The sequence below is a fragment of the Nyctereutes procyonoides genome, unplaced genomic scaffold, assembly GCF_905146905.1.
Source record: "Nyctereutes procyonoides isolate TBG_1078 unplaced genomic scaffold, NYPRO_anot_genome, whole genome shotgun sequence".
Classification (NCBI taxonomy): Eukaryota; Metazoa; Chordata; class Mammalia; order Carnivora; family Canidae; genus Nyctereutes; species Nyctereutes procyonoides.
The window spans coordinates 6,432,675-6,446,907 of record NW_026575037.1 but is presented as its reverse complement, the minus strand read 5'-3'; the positions used below and the strand labels follow the sequence as shown (position 1 = coordinate 6,446,907).

The 14,233-nt window shown below is 54.2% G+C and overlaps 1 protein-coding gene across 1 annotated transcript; it reads right to left on the bottom strand.

Annotated features, from left to right (window-relative positions):
- Positions 1–544: 544 nt before the first annotated feature.
- On the bottom strand, positions 545–13,404 carry TOR3A (torsin family 3 member A). Its single transcript, XM_055319011.1, has 6 exons — positions 13,097–13,404; positions 12,098–12,211; positions 11,215–11,480; positions 9,235–9,413; positions 1,893–2,017; positions 545–1,418 (listed from the first exon to the last, which is right to left on the bottom strand). Exons 1-6 carry the CDS (start codon positions 13,359–13,361, stop codon positions 1,168–1,170), a joined length of 1,200 nt encoding a protein of 399 aa, XP_055174986.1. The 5' UTR covers positions 13,362–13,404; the 3' UTR covers positions 545–1,167.
- Positions 13,405–14,233: the final 829 nt, after the last annotated feature.

Below are 14,233 nucleotides of genomic sequence, written 5' to 3'. Positions count from 1 at the left end.
CTAGATACACCCTGACCTCGAGACACTTGGGTAAATGAGTCCGATGAAGGGCTAAATGGGAGGAACGAGCCCAAAGCATTGTTTTTCCAGGGCTAAAGGTAAGAGGGTTGGGGAGGGCTTTAATGAAGAGGGGATACTTGAGGTGGTGACAAAAGTAAGCAGAGACCCCTGTGCAATTCCAAGAAGCAAAAGCGAAGAACCAAGAGAAGGGAAAAGACACGGAACACACCCCATGTGTCTAGAAACACAATGTACGCGTTTATACGTGGCCATTCAAACCTCAAAAATGACTTTCTGTTTTTAGAGCTGGGAGCCCGGGAGTGACGTTTCACATATAAGAGCAATGTGCTGTGAAAGCCTCTTCACCCAGTTCTGCCGACTTCCCGAAGTCGAGTGAAGTGAACTAGCAGAGCAGGTGGTGACCCCGTCAGCTCTGAGCACCAGGGTGCGCCCCGTCCTGGCCCCGCTGTCAGTATGACCCCACTTTTGGAATTTCACTGAGTGAGCATGATTACCAGGTCTCAGTAAGAAAGCAGGCCGAGTCTTCGAAAAATACAAAATTTAATCCTTACACGTGACACAGCCGTGTCAAAGCCCCTAGCTTAAATTTTTCTTTTAGATCTACAAGAGAACAAGTCTTAACCTACACCGACCTGTGTATATATTCTTCCTCCACGTACCCTTTCTTCAGCCTGAGGCTCTTTGCTGATCTGCTCAGGGACAGAAGGTGCTCAGCTTCCCTCTGGCAACAACCTGAAAGCTGACCCACCTGCCCTGCAAACCTGAGGTGCGCAGCCTGCCACTCGTAAGCAGAACTGAATTTTCCCTTTCCTGTCAGCAAGGGTCCTCCAACCTCAGGCCTCGCACCCAAGTCCAGGCATCTGCAGGCAAGAGCTGAGATGCTAGTAAGTCCTTGGGATTTATTCTGCATGTGGTTTTCTCCAACCACCTGGCCCGCATTTTGGAACGTGGCTCTTTAAGGCACCAAGTGATTTACAACATTGGCTCTGTTTCTGATTTAAGGCCTTCCTTTTTATACACCTTCTGTGTGTGACGGCTGGAGGCCACCCCGCCCCTCCTGCCCTCATAGTCCCAGACAGTGCCCTGACAGGCCCCAGGGTCCTGTGAGCCGAAGGCAGGCAGCTTCAGGAAGTCTTCCTCTAGCCCTCAAGGCAGGAAGTAGTTAATTCTCTGGGAAATAGATTTGCAGCCCTGAGAAGAGAAGAGTTGTTCCTCCTTGGGGACATACACCATCATCTTGGCAATTTGATCCAGTGCCTCTTCTGTGTACAGGAGCTCCTGGCTCAGGAAAGCGTCACGTGCACACAGCCTCACGTGGCGGTACTCCAGGGGCAGGAAGGGGACGAAGAAGTCAATCAGGTTCTCCTTGACAAGACAGCTATGGCCAAAGCCACTATCTGAAACCAAGACCAGAGTTACATGACGCCTACTGGGACTGACCCCAGCTGGAGTTTTAAGGTGTCCCTAACCCTAAAGCCTGTGTCAAGAACTACCCAGCACTGTCTCCTGTGGGAAAGCGTGCCATGGCTGAGAACGTGTGCTGTAGGTGAAGTGGGCCACTGGGACACTGACTGCAGGTTTACAGTTTTGTTCAACAGAAGGTGGAGGCGTGAACCACCAAGCTCACAGACACTCTTGCTCAGGGGTCCACAGGCTTCACAGACCACTGCCTGGGTTTCCAGGGCTGGGGCAACTACCCTCAAAGTATTTCACGAAAGGAGTTCAGCTCTCTCAGTCCTTCTCTTGTGTCTGCCTGGAGTTGACAACGAGCATATGGTGTGTCCTGTGTGTCTTGTCAACCTCAGAAGCCGACATTCCAATACAGACACGTCACCAGAGACTTGGCTTCTGTGTGGCCAGGAGCTGCTTACCTGTGGACTGCTCGATCTCGGCCCGAAGCCGGGGCACCAGCTGTTCCAATTTTATTTCTTCCCGGGACCCTCCGGCCTGAAGCAGATTCAGAACAGCCTCATTGACAATATTGCCGCCAAGATTACTGAAAGAGACAAGGGCTTGTTAACAAATTTGATTTTTATATTTAGTGACACTGACCACCGAAGCCACTGCACAGGTGATGGGGCTTCTCCTCCGGGAGATCTTGTCCGAATCCAAAGTCTGCACAGAAGATGCTGTTCTGTCTTGCGCCCTTTTGACACGCACACGCATATGCACACACACACACACACACACACACACACAGGCTGTGCTAGGTGCACGGAACACAGCAGTGGTAGGATGTAGTTCTTTCCCTTGACTTCTGTGGGGAAGGAGAGGCTCGTGACTCCAGGACTGCATAGCAGCCACTATGGTAGGAGCATCTAAGGCCCAAGGAGAAGACTCAAGAGGGAGGATGAGGCTTCTGAGCGCAGCAGGGCAGCCTGTGTGTCCAGGCAGGGATGACTAGGAGGCCTGAAGGCAGGTGCAGGCCCGTGGGTTGTGAGGAGGCCTCTGTGCCACACACACAGGAGTTAGCTTACGGGCCACAGAGAACCACTGAAGGGGTTTGAATTTGGCAGTGTACGGGTGGAGTGACCCTCATTCTAGGGTTGGACCGAAGAGGCGTGGAATGGGTACAGAAAGCAGATCAGGGAGCTTTTGGCAATAGTCCATTTTGAGAGGTAGAAGGATTTAAGAATTGGTTTAGGAGGCCCAACTGCCAGGACCCTGTGACTGATGGATGGGAGAAGCAAGGGAAAAGAAGTCCTCGAGGCACACAGCATTTCTTGTGAGCTGCCCCCAGCTGCTGACAAGTGGTGGGAATGTAGAAGGGTGCTGATGAAAGCTTGGATCTACACACACGAGTGTGTTTTGCCGCCCACGACCGCTCTAGGGCTGTGATGTCATTAGGCCACTGGAATTATGGGGCCAAAGCACAAGAGTGAGGACTGGGTTAGAGAGATGAAAGAAAACGAAGACAAGAGAAGAAATCAGGGCTGCCTCACTTGGTTTCTTGGTTTCTGGGTTGTGAGTTCAAGTCCTAGGTAGGGTGTAGAGGTGACTTAAATAAATAAAACTTAAAAAAAAAAGAGAGAAAGAGAGAGAGAGCCACCCCCTGGGAAGCTGGAAGAGACCTGGGGCTGGCAGCACTTCCTCTGTGCTCCTCAGAGGGAGGGAGTAGCCCCATTCTCTCCTCAGGAAGCTCTGGCTAGCTGACACCTGCAGGTACGTAACCCATTTACCTGCTTGTTTAGCACATGTGGGTGTCCTGTGTGCCAGGCTCCGTGCGAGGCTCCAGGACACAGGAACTGAGTGGTTCTCTCCCTGCCTCCGCCAATGGATGAACCAGGACTGCCTGGTACTCCAGTGCATGCCTCCCTCCCCTAGGTGCCTGTGTGCCCCTCATGTTCCCAGGGGACCGGAGTCCCAGCAGGAGAGTCCAGCAGGGACAAGTTCAGCCAGACTGCCCCTGACACCTGCATGTAGGGAAGCTGCTGCCCCACACGCCACGAGTGACCACAGTTACATCAGCTGAGGCAAGAGCCGTCCCCTGCCAAGGGATTGCCCCATCTTGCATTCCCCAAGGGAGGCATGGGCAGGCGCACCTGTGGATGGGCTGGAGGGCAGGCATCCGGGGAGAGGAGTGGGATGCACACATTCAGCCCGAGGACAGTGCGCTGCAGTGTTTAGCACAGTGCATATCCGGTGCTCAATAAACATGGATTAAACAAATCGACTCCTCTGTCTATACTGTTTCCATCTCCCTTCTCAATTTCTCCTCCATAGCCTATGTCGTCTTCATCTTTGTGAGGGGTGGCTCTTATCTCCCCCACCAAGACACCGGGATTGCTCCTTTAGAGAGATGTGGCTTTCCCGGAGCACCTCCGTTCTCCATATCCTCCCAGGTCACCAGCTGCCTAGGTGCCTGAAGTACCTCTGGAGACCAGCAGTCCCCTGGCTCTGGAACAGGACATGTCCTCTTCCAGCCTTTAGCCCTAACATCCCAAATGAAGGGGATTTCAAAGGCCTCTCCAGAACTCTTAAACCCTAAACCTAAATTGCTAAGTCTTTCTTAAAAGAACAGATATAAACACCCAATTAGTAATCAGAGCCTCAGTGTCTTCATTTGTAAAATAAGAGAATTGGACCAGACCCCTTAGGTCACTTTAAATTCAGTGGTCAACAAATACATATTTTGGGGCACCTGGGTGGCTCAGTTGGTTAAGTGTCTGCCTTCGGCTCAGGTCATGATCCAGGGTCCTGGGATCGAGCTCTACGTGGGGCTCCCTGCTCAGTGGTAAGTCTGCTTCTCCCTCTGCCTTTGCCCCTTCCCATCCAGCTTGTGCTCTCTCTTTTTCTCTCAAATAAATAAAATCTTAACCAAATACACATTTCTATAAGCATCTTCCACATGCTGGGGTACAAGGGCTTTGATTCCATGAACAATTTACATTTTGTTTTGTTCTCTCAATTCTTCAAAACTCTATTTTTTCCCTGACATCAGCCCAAAGAGAACAGACATTATTTACCCTTTCCCTTTACTGCTTCACTGAAAAGAGGACAAGAGCTCTGATCTCCAGAGTTCCAAGACCCCCTCCAAGAACATTTTCCTCCAAGAACATTTTTTTTTTTTAAGATTTTATTTATCCAGAGAGACAGAGACACAGGCAGTGGGGGAAGCAGGCTCCATGCAGGGAGCCCGATGTGCGACTTGATCCCTGGATTCCAGGATCACACCCTGAGCTGAAGGCAGATGCTCAACTGCTGAGCCACCCAGGCATCCCCAAGAACATTCTCTACTTGGCAGAAACAGATAAAAGTCATCAGCGTTAGTGTAGGCCCTCGACCTACTGCCCAGGATACCCTGCTTCAGCTGCTGCCTCCTCCCTCCTGCCATCACATGCCACCACCGTGGCAGCAGGACTGCAGAGCCACTAGCACCCTACTTCAAGCAGCAGGTTTAGGAGTTTTTTCAGGAATGGACTGCTGGCCTTCAACTAATGGGACTTGTTCCCACCAACAGTTCAAATTAGCTGTGTTTTTCTTTCAAACATAAGAGTCCTCAGCACACGGGTGAGGCCACGGTAGAAATCAAGCCCGGAGACTGAACTACTGTCTTCCCCGACCCATCCCTAGAATACAGATGGTCACCAATTTAGGATTTTTCTACTTTACAATGGTACAAAAGCAGTCAGCATTCAAAAGAAATCTTTAAGTTTTGATCTTTTCCTGAGCTAGTCTGATCCTTCCTCATGATGCTGGGCAGCAGCAGGCAGCCAGCCACACCATCACAAAGGTCAACAACTGATACCCTTACACCATTCTGCACTCACACAACCATGCTGTTTCTGTCAGTACGATGTTCTATCAATTACATGTGACAGTCAACATTTTGTTATAAGACAGGCTTTGTGTTAGATGATTTTGCCCAACTGTAGGCTAATGTGTGTGTTGTGAGCCCTGGAGGCTAGGCTAAGCTATAGTGTTTGGTGGGTTAGTCATGTTAAAATACATTTTCAACTTACAATGTGCTTATTGGGACATAATCCCCCTGCAAACGGGAAGATCTGTACCCAGAAACCTTCAGGACTTACAAGTAACTGCTCTCTGCATGCTGGATGGGATGGCGCTGAGCCACATGGTCTGCCTGGCTGACCCAAGGGCTCTGGGTGGTGGGCACCTGGGCCTGTCAAAGACCACTGACTCTCCGAGGCCGGCACAGTGGAGACCACATCCTCATGTCCTTGTCACAGGTGCACATCTTCCCCAGAGGCTGGCGTGGCCTTTCCATCCCCCACTGAGCACGGGCCCACAGGACGTTTTCCCCTGGTGGCTCCCTCCCCAGCCTCCTGTCCATTCACTGGTGACAACCCTGCCTCAGACAGTGCATGAAGGCCAGGTCACTGGGAGAAAGGGCAGGGTTAGAGGGGACTAGGACACTGCCCGCAGGTCAATGACTAAAATACCACAAAGGCAAACGTTTGCCTAGAGACTACAAGGTCACCCGGGTTGCATTAGGAAATGCTGGCACAGGCAGGGGTGAGGGTTTTCGAAGCTGAGAACCCAGTGGGAAATCAGTGCCCTGGCACTGCAGCTCAAGTTGGGGAAAGGTCAGCTTCTCTCTGCTTGTCTTTTCAAATCACCTCGGGGGCACCCCCTCCCTGACGCTGAGCTCCTACGCCGCCAGTAAGCACACACAAATCCCAGCAGGGAATCTCAACTGGTTCCATCTTGTCTTGTGGGTTCACAATGACACAAGATCTGCCTCCACTCCTTGCTCCTCGACATGTTCCAGACATGTCCAAGCGAGGGGAAAATCCAGACTCCCTATCTCTCCACCTTCACAGGGTGCACACAAAACTGAAGCAAAGTCCCTACCAGCAGGGACAGGCCTGTCACCAGTGAGAAGGGGGCTGCGGGCAGAGGAGCAATTGATTACTCTTCCACTCTGAGGAAGAAGTGGCTTGTGAAGCATTTTGGGCTGGGCCAACAGGAAGGCAAACTTGACTTCTAACAGACCTTGGGCAGGACTCCCATTTGGAGCCACCACAAAAAGATAGGATTGGACAAGCTGATTTCTCAATTCACTTTTTACAAAGCCATTGCCAGAGCTTACAGACACCTATATGCAAACATATGCAAATGTTTGCAAATGTACACAAAACTGAAATACTGTATAATGGTTAAGTGACGAGTCCTACATGGTCAGGTTGCAGATCTCAGCACAGGTGTGAAAGCATAAGTGTTTCATTCAACACATCATACCCTGGATTTTAAGCCAGTGACTTCCTCTCGTGATCAGAGGAGAAACAGACCTTCCAAGGCTGGAGAAAGAACCGACCATGCTGGACTTAGTGGGACACTATCATTCAACTGGGTCTACCTTGGGAATTTTCAAGGACAGTTTGTACTTAATTTTCAACAAATGTGCTGTTTTGAAAACTTAATGCCCTTTTAAGAAAGGACTCACAAAAAAAAAAAAAAAAAAAAGAAAGAAAGGACTCACAGTATATGAATTATATTCTATATTACAAAACCACAATAATCAAAATAGTATGGTACTGGCTTAAAAACAGACATATATGGCAGCCCCGGTGGCTGAGCGGTTTAGCACCGCCTTCAGCCCAGGGCGTGATTCTGGAGTCCCAGGATCGAGTCCCACGTCAGGCTCCGTGCATGGAGCTTGCTTCTCCCTCTGCCTGTGTCTCTGCCTCTCTCTGTCTCCCTCTGTCTCTCATGAATAAGTAAATAAAAAATCTTAAAAAAAAAAAGACACAGAAATCAGTGGAACAAAATAGCCCAGAAATAAACCCATGCATAAATGGTCAATTAATTTGTGACAAAAGAGCCAAGAATATACAACAGGGAAAGGATGGTTTCTTTAATAAATTGTGTTGGTAAAACTGAACACCCACATACAAAAGAATGAAACTGAATGACCACCTCACACCATGCACAAAAATTAACTCAAAATTGAGACGCCTGGGTGGCTCAGCGGTTGAGCATCTGCCTTCAGTTCAGGGCATGATCCCGAGGCATGATCCCAGGGCATGATCGACTCCTGCATTGGGCTCCCTGCCGGGAGTCTGCTTCTCTCTCTGCTCTGTCTCTGTGTCTCTCATGAACAAGTAAGTAAAATCTTTAACAAACAAACAAAAACAAACCTCAGAATGGATCAGACTTGAATGTGAGAGCTGAAACCATAAAACTCTTCAGAATTAGGCAGTAAGCTTTCTGACATCAGTCTTGGCAATGATTTTTTGGATTTGACACCAAAAGCAAAAATAAGCCACGGGATTACATCAAACTAAAAAGTTCTGCATAGCAAAGGAAACCAACAAAACGAAAAGGTAACCTACTGAATGGGAGGAAATATTTGCAAATCATGGGTAGTTCCTCTATTCAGAGGATCCGAATAGACATAAAGGAGGCATATAGATGGCCAACAGGTAGATGAAAAGATGCTGAACATCACTCCCCATTAGGGAAATGCAAATCAAAACCACAATAAGATACCATGTTAGAATGGCTATAACCAAAAAGACAGGAAGTAACAAGTGTTATTGAGGATGTGGAGGAAAGAAAGGGAACCCTTGTGCATGGGTGGTGGGAATGCAAACTAGGGCAGCCACTGTGGAAAACACTGTGGAGGCTCCTCACAAAGCTAAAGGTAGAATTACCATATGATCCAGCAGTTCCACTTCTGGGGATTTATCCAAGATAACGAAAATATTCAAAAAGATATACGTGCCCCTATGTTCACTATAGCATTTTTGACACTAGCCCAAATATGGGAATCATCTAAGTGCCTACTGATGAATGGAAACGAAAATGTGCTACACACACACACACACACACACACACACACACACACAGGTATTATTCATAAAATTCCATAAAACAATGAAATCTTGCCATTTGCAAGAACCTTAAGGGCGTCATGCTAAGTAAGTCAGAGAAAGACAAATTCCGTATGATCTCACTCATACTTGGAATCTTACAACGACGATGACCCAAGCTCACAGATTGCTGGTTGCCAGAGGCCGGTGGTGATAAATAATAAGTCAGGGGATGTAAAGCACAGCCTGGCGACCGTAGTTAATAATACCGCATTGTATATTTGAAAGCTGCTAAGAGAGTAGATCTTGAAAGTTCTTATCACAGGAAAAAAGTTGTGTAATTATGTATGATGACGGGTGTTAACCAGACTTACTGCAATCATTTCATAATACGTGACTTACGTATTGACTCACGTACCACACCTGAAACTGATGCTGTGTGTCAATTATACATCAAAAGAAAAGACAAAAAAACCCTCAAGTGCCCTTCTAAGAGGGGATTCCTAGTGTGTGAATGGTCCCTGGGGGGGGGGCGGGTATGCACCCTAGGGAGTATAAAGGGAGCCTCAGCACTCTAAGACAGCCATGGAGAGGGGGGAGGATAGATGACGGACAGTTGCTCTTCCTCAGGTGGCCTGTCTGCGATGGGGCAGGGGAGGGGTGGGAGGCAGAGTCCTTCCAAGGACCTTGGCGGTAGGATCAGGGCAGGACCCCAGACACCTCCGGCTCCCCACCGCTGCTACGACCCAAGCAATGAGGCTTGTGTTTTCTGTACTGGAGCCTGTGTTGGGTTTCCCTTGCGAAAGAGGGTCTGCGGCCTGGGAGAGCGTGGAAGCCATCCTCGTCAGCTGACTGCCAGGTCACAGCTGGCATACCTGGAGACAGAGCGTTCCCCTGCCCCTTCCCCAGCCCTCCGGACTACTGTTCCTGACCTCACCTGAGAAAAAGAAAGATGGTTTTCCGGGACTTAGCCCTGTGGTTCTCGGGAGCCTGGCGTTCCAGGTGTGGCCTGAGGACCTCCAGCAGTCCTGGATGCAGCTTCTCAGCCTCATCGAAAATGAACAGGGTCTGGTGGCAGCGCTCCTGCGTCTTCTTGATCTGAGTCGTTAGCTGCTCCTGCAGGGAATACAGGGAGCGGGGGAAGCTCATTCCCACCCTCCAGGCCTGAGGGCCCTGACTGAGCATCTGCAATGGATCACCTGGGGTCCTATCTGACGACTATCAATCCAGACCTCTGGGGGTGGGCCTAGGGCTCACATCTGTAATGAGCTTCCAGGGTGATTCTCATGCACCCTGAGGTTTGTGGAGAGGAAGAAGGCTTGGCTGGCCTTGGAAACAGGCCCCAGCCTTAGCTGCGCTCCCTGCCGTTCCAGATGAGGTCCCATCCCAAAACAAACGTCCAATCACCCTCCCTAGGGGTAGGAGTCAGGCTCTAATATAGGGGAGGTAGGCAGAGCAGGTGCAAGTGCCTGGACGTGGCACAGTCCCCCATCTGGAACTCCCAGGAGCAGAGTGCTCCCTAGCACCCGGGCTAGGCTGAGATCTCAGGGGAGAAGCCTGGGTGAGACCTGTCTGGGACTTGGCTAACTGGCACCTGGGGTACCCCACCCCAAGCAAGATCGCTGAAAGCTCTCAGCTGAACACATGCCGCTCTGCCGGCTTCGCCAGGAGAACAGGGCCAGCTCCTGTGCCAGGCGGGGGTGTCAGCAGAGAACACACTCTAGCCACCTCTAACCTTCCTGATTCTGACCCAAATGTGTGTGTGTATGAGAAGATGTGCAGCGGTGAGAGACAGCGTGCACACGTCAGTTCTCACAGCGGGGCAGCTGAGATCCACAGCAGTTCTGCACAAAGCCAGTCTGTTCTAACTGGGCAGGCCTGGCTGACTAGTCGCCAGCCACCAGCCCTTAGGACGCTTCACCCAAACTCTGCCCTCCCACACCGCACGGCGGCTGCCAGGTGACTCAGGCAGTCTCTATCCTCGGGGGCTTACATCATCTTCCTGGGTTAATGCACCACGGACAGTGGGCCCGCAAGCCAAAGAGAGATGTGGTGACCTCTGTCCCACTGCAATGGGGCTTTGGTCATTGTCTGGCTTATTTGAAATACTACGTGTCTGAATGGAAGGAACCCAAAATAGCAGAGGTGGCAAGGACAATTTTTGTTCATCTACTTGTTGGTCATTTGGAGAAGACATGGAAAACCTTACATGCTATGGCTTCCTTTAAAAAAACAAACAAACAAAAAACACAGGATATGGGCACCTGGGTGGCTCAGTCCATTAAGCATCTGACTCTTGATTACAGCTCCGGTCATGATCTCAGGGTCATGAGATTGAGCCCTCCACACCCAGTGTGAAGCCTGCTTAAGATTCTCCCCCTCTCCCTCCCTCTCACCCCCCACCCCCACCTCAAAGCAGAATATGCAACTTTTTCACTAACATTAATCACAATGATATAAAACTTGAAGGAAGCACACCAAAATGCTAACCGTGGTTGTGTCTGTGTGTGGCGATAATGATCAGGTTTTTGCTTTTCTCTGTTCTACACATTTCCTGCAACATTACCACTACTTCTGGAAGGGACAACTAATGCGTGGATTTTCTGTTTAAGCTTCGTCTGGTCTCAAGCACAGCTGGTAAGGAGACAGAGCCCAAGACACGTGGTGTTTGAATGTGAATCTTTCCTCCACATGCGAAGGCCCTCATCTCTGTGGAGTGGGTGTCTCTGAGGGTTACAGGTCCCATCACAAGGGCCACCAATCCCTATGCCCACGTTTCTCCGAGGCCACTTCCTGGCAGGGCAGGGCTGATTTCAAGGCTTTCCCTCCAGTGCCAGAAGCCCACAACTCGGGTTGTTGGAGCCTCTTTCCAGCCCCAGTTGTGCCGGCAAAGCTCCCCAGCACTGGCCGGCCTCACCTTGTACAGGTCCACGTACTTCGGGTGAGGAAAGTGGAAGGTGGCGATGAACATCTTGACACAGTCACTCCTCTGCCCGTCCCGGTACAGGTTCTCTGCCAGCAACCGTGCCACGAAGTTCTTGCCCGTGCCAGACCAGCCGTGGAAGGACAGTGCCAGGGCCTTGTCTGGCCGGGGCAGCTCCAGATAGCCCCTCACTGCGGTCAGGACCAGCTCCCGGGCCAGGTGCTGGCCGTGCAGTCGTATGCTCAGGTCCGATTCTAGGCCTAGCAGCCGGGAAGAGGGAGCCACGGTGAGGTGCATACAAGTGCCATCCCCACCACCAGGCTCAGCAACGGCTGAGAGACCGGGTACCTCTGAACATCTCTGGGCGGAAGGGGGCAAGGGGGGGGGGGCAGTCACCTATTCAAACTGCCTGGCCTCAGAATAAGAAACCACTGGGCAGACCCTGCAGCCTGGAGGGATTCAAAGGCTACTTTGGAAGATCGGATTTAGGCAGAGAAGGGAATCACCTTTTCCAAGGGTCCTGAAGACACCCCAGAATGGTTGGCAGAATCCTGCCTGGAGAAGAAACCCCATTCCCCCGGCCCATGAAGGTGCTCCCACCCAGATGTTTCAGGACCTCCCAACTGCTTTGTGGGGATCCCCTCACACAAATACATTCAATTCAGCAAACACCCGTCGAGGACAGCGAGTGTGTTCCAAGTCCTCTGCTAGCCCCTCCTTCCTTCCAGCTATGAGGTTACAGGGCTTGGATACGGGGGCTCCGGGAGCCACAGTGGGGCACGGAGGATGTGCTGTCGGCTATGGGCAGGATGATGCAAAGTCCCTTGCACCCTGGCAGTGCCCCTGGCCCCAGCCTTAGGGCCACGCAAGGTCCAACCTGTGAAGTTGTTGGAGATCCTGCAGTCCCCACTGTCGCAGCAATCCTGGAAGCTGCAGTACCACGAGGTCAGGATGGCCAGGTACTGCTGGCCCAACAGGGGAAGGCTCCAGCCTGGAAAAGTGGGAGCTGTGAGACCGGGACGGAGCCCAGAGCCTCGGGGAAGGTGGACACTGTCTCCCTGCAACCAAGCTGAGCAGTTCTTGTCCTCAATCCTCCCTCCAGCGCTACTCCTCACTGCTCTTCCCTGGGCCTTCCTCACTCCTTGCGGGGGAATGGGCAGGAGTGGGCACCCCCAACTTTGAGTTGGGAGATGGCCCTTGTTAGGAGTACAGCTCCCTCGAAGGTTCAACTTACTCCACGAATGTGCCTCAAGCCCTGCGTGCCACAAGCCCCAGGCCTGCCCACGAGTTTGCAGTCGGCAGGGAGACAAACAGCAGCTGGCGATGGTCCTTCTTCCCACTTGCTTTGAATCCCAAAATCACGCGACCACAGACAACCCCAAGGGCCTCTCCATTCTTTTGTCAAATGCCAATTCGAATATACTCGGCATTAGCCAAAAACGCAACACAACAAAACCCCCTGGGATTTAGAAATCTTCTGACGTAGATGAAGACGTTCCGGCAGCCCGCAGGATTGCCACCCCGCGAGCACTAGGGCCCTAGAATTATCCCCAAGGACTGCGAGGAGCCTCGGGGATCACCCGGTCCTTGACAGCGAGGCGACAACCCTGCCAGCACCGCTTGTCAGTGACAGACAGCGTGGGGCCCGGGACACGGGGCAGGCCTCAGCGGGGAGGTGCTGGGGTCGCGTCCTCCAAGCCGCGCAGCCGGCGGGGAAGGGCAGGCCCGGCTGGGGCCCGGGGAGGTGTGGGCCGTCGGGGGGGGGCGCAGCCGGGGGCCCCGGGGGTGGCCGCGGCCGCAGGGCTGGGACGGCGGCGCCCCCGCCCCTCCCCCGCCCCTCCCCCGCGGCCCGCGGAGCCCGGGCGGCCGCTCTCACCCGGGGGCGCCGCGCGAGCCTCCCCGTCGCGCTCGCAGTCGTCGGGCCACACGCGGCAGCGCAGGAGCGCCCAGTAGCGCCGGGACAGGGCGGCGGCCGCCCTCAGCCGCTCGCGCAGGCCCTGGAGCGGCTCCCGGGCCCCGTCCGGCGGGCTCGCGTCGTCGCGGGCTCCCGGGGCGCCGGGCCGCGGCAGGAGCAGGAGCAGCAGCAGCAGCAGCGGCAGCGGCGGCGGCGGCCGCAGGGGGCGCGGGCGCAGGCGCGGCATGGCCCTCGCGCCGCCCGCCGCCCGCCTCCCCGCTCTCGGCGCTCCCGGGCCGGGGCCGGGGTGGGCGCCGCCGCCGCCGCCGCGGGAAGCGAGGCCCAGGCCCGCCCCGAGGCCGCCCCGAGGCCGCCCCGAGGCCGCCCGCAGGCGCCGCCCAGCGCCGGGGCTCGCTTCCGGACGCGCGCTCGTGCGCGGAGCCTGCGGCCGCCGGGAGGGAGCAGCCGGGCCGCCGAGCGTCCCTCCGGCAGCCGCGGCTTCCGCCCTGCCCTGCCCCGGGTGCGGGGCGGGGGGCGGGCCCAGCGGGGCGCCACCCGAGGCGGAGGCGCGGGGCTGCGGGACGCCGCCCCGGGGAAGGCCGGAGCCGGAGCCGGAGCCGAGTGAGGCCGCGGGCTTGGCCACGCCGCTCGTGGCGGGGAGCGCCCCGGAGGCCGGGCGCCTGCCCGGGACGCCGCCCGCACCACAGCGGCCTGCTCGGCAGCTCTGCCGCGCGCTCCGTGCAGCTTTCCGAGTCCTGAGGGACTTCCACCGTGTCCTGGGGCCGGGGCGCTGCCCCCGGTCGTGGCGCTGCCCCTAGTGGCGCGGGCGCGGGCGCGGGCGCGGGCGCGGGGGCTCCGGGGAGGCTTCTGCAGACCGGAAGACCGGCCGCGCCAGGCCCCTCAGCACCTCGGGGCCGCGTCGCGACGCTCCGACAGCGGCGGGAGGCAGGTAAGCACGTGTCGGGACGCGCGGCCGCCTGCCCGGGCCACCTGGGAGCACGCGGTGCGGCGAAGCCTGCAGGAGGTCCCTTCCCCGGCCCCGCCTGGCCCGCGCCCAGGCCGTCGGGCAGGTCACGGAGAGCAACTTCTGTGCTTACTTGGGACCAGAAAACACGAACT

What these genes read in the sequence shown, in the direction of transcription:
- TOR3A (XM_055319011.1), bottom strand. Translation starts at nt 13,361, where the DNA reads ATGCCGCGCCTGCGCCCGCGCCCCCTGCGGCCGCCGCCGCCGCTGCCG. An exon ending in GGCTCGCGCGGCGCCCCCGG is followed by an intron (nt 12,212 to 13,096) that starts GTGAGAGCGGCC and finishes CCACTTTTCCAG; the next exon opens with GCTGGAGCCTTCCCCTGTTG. An exon ending in AGTACGTGGACCTGTACAAG is followed by an intron (nt 9,414 to 11,214) that starts GTGAGGCCGGCC and finishes TATTCCCTGCAG; the next exon opens with GAGCAGCTAACGACTCAGAT.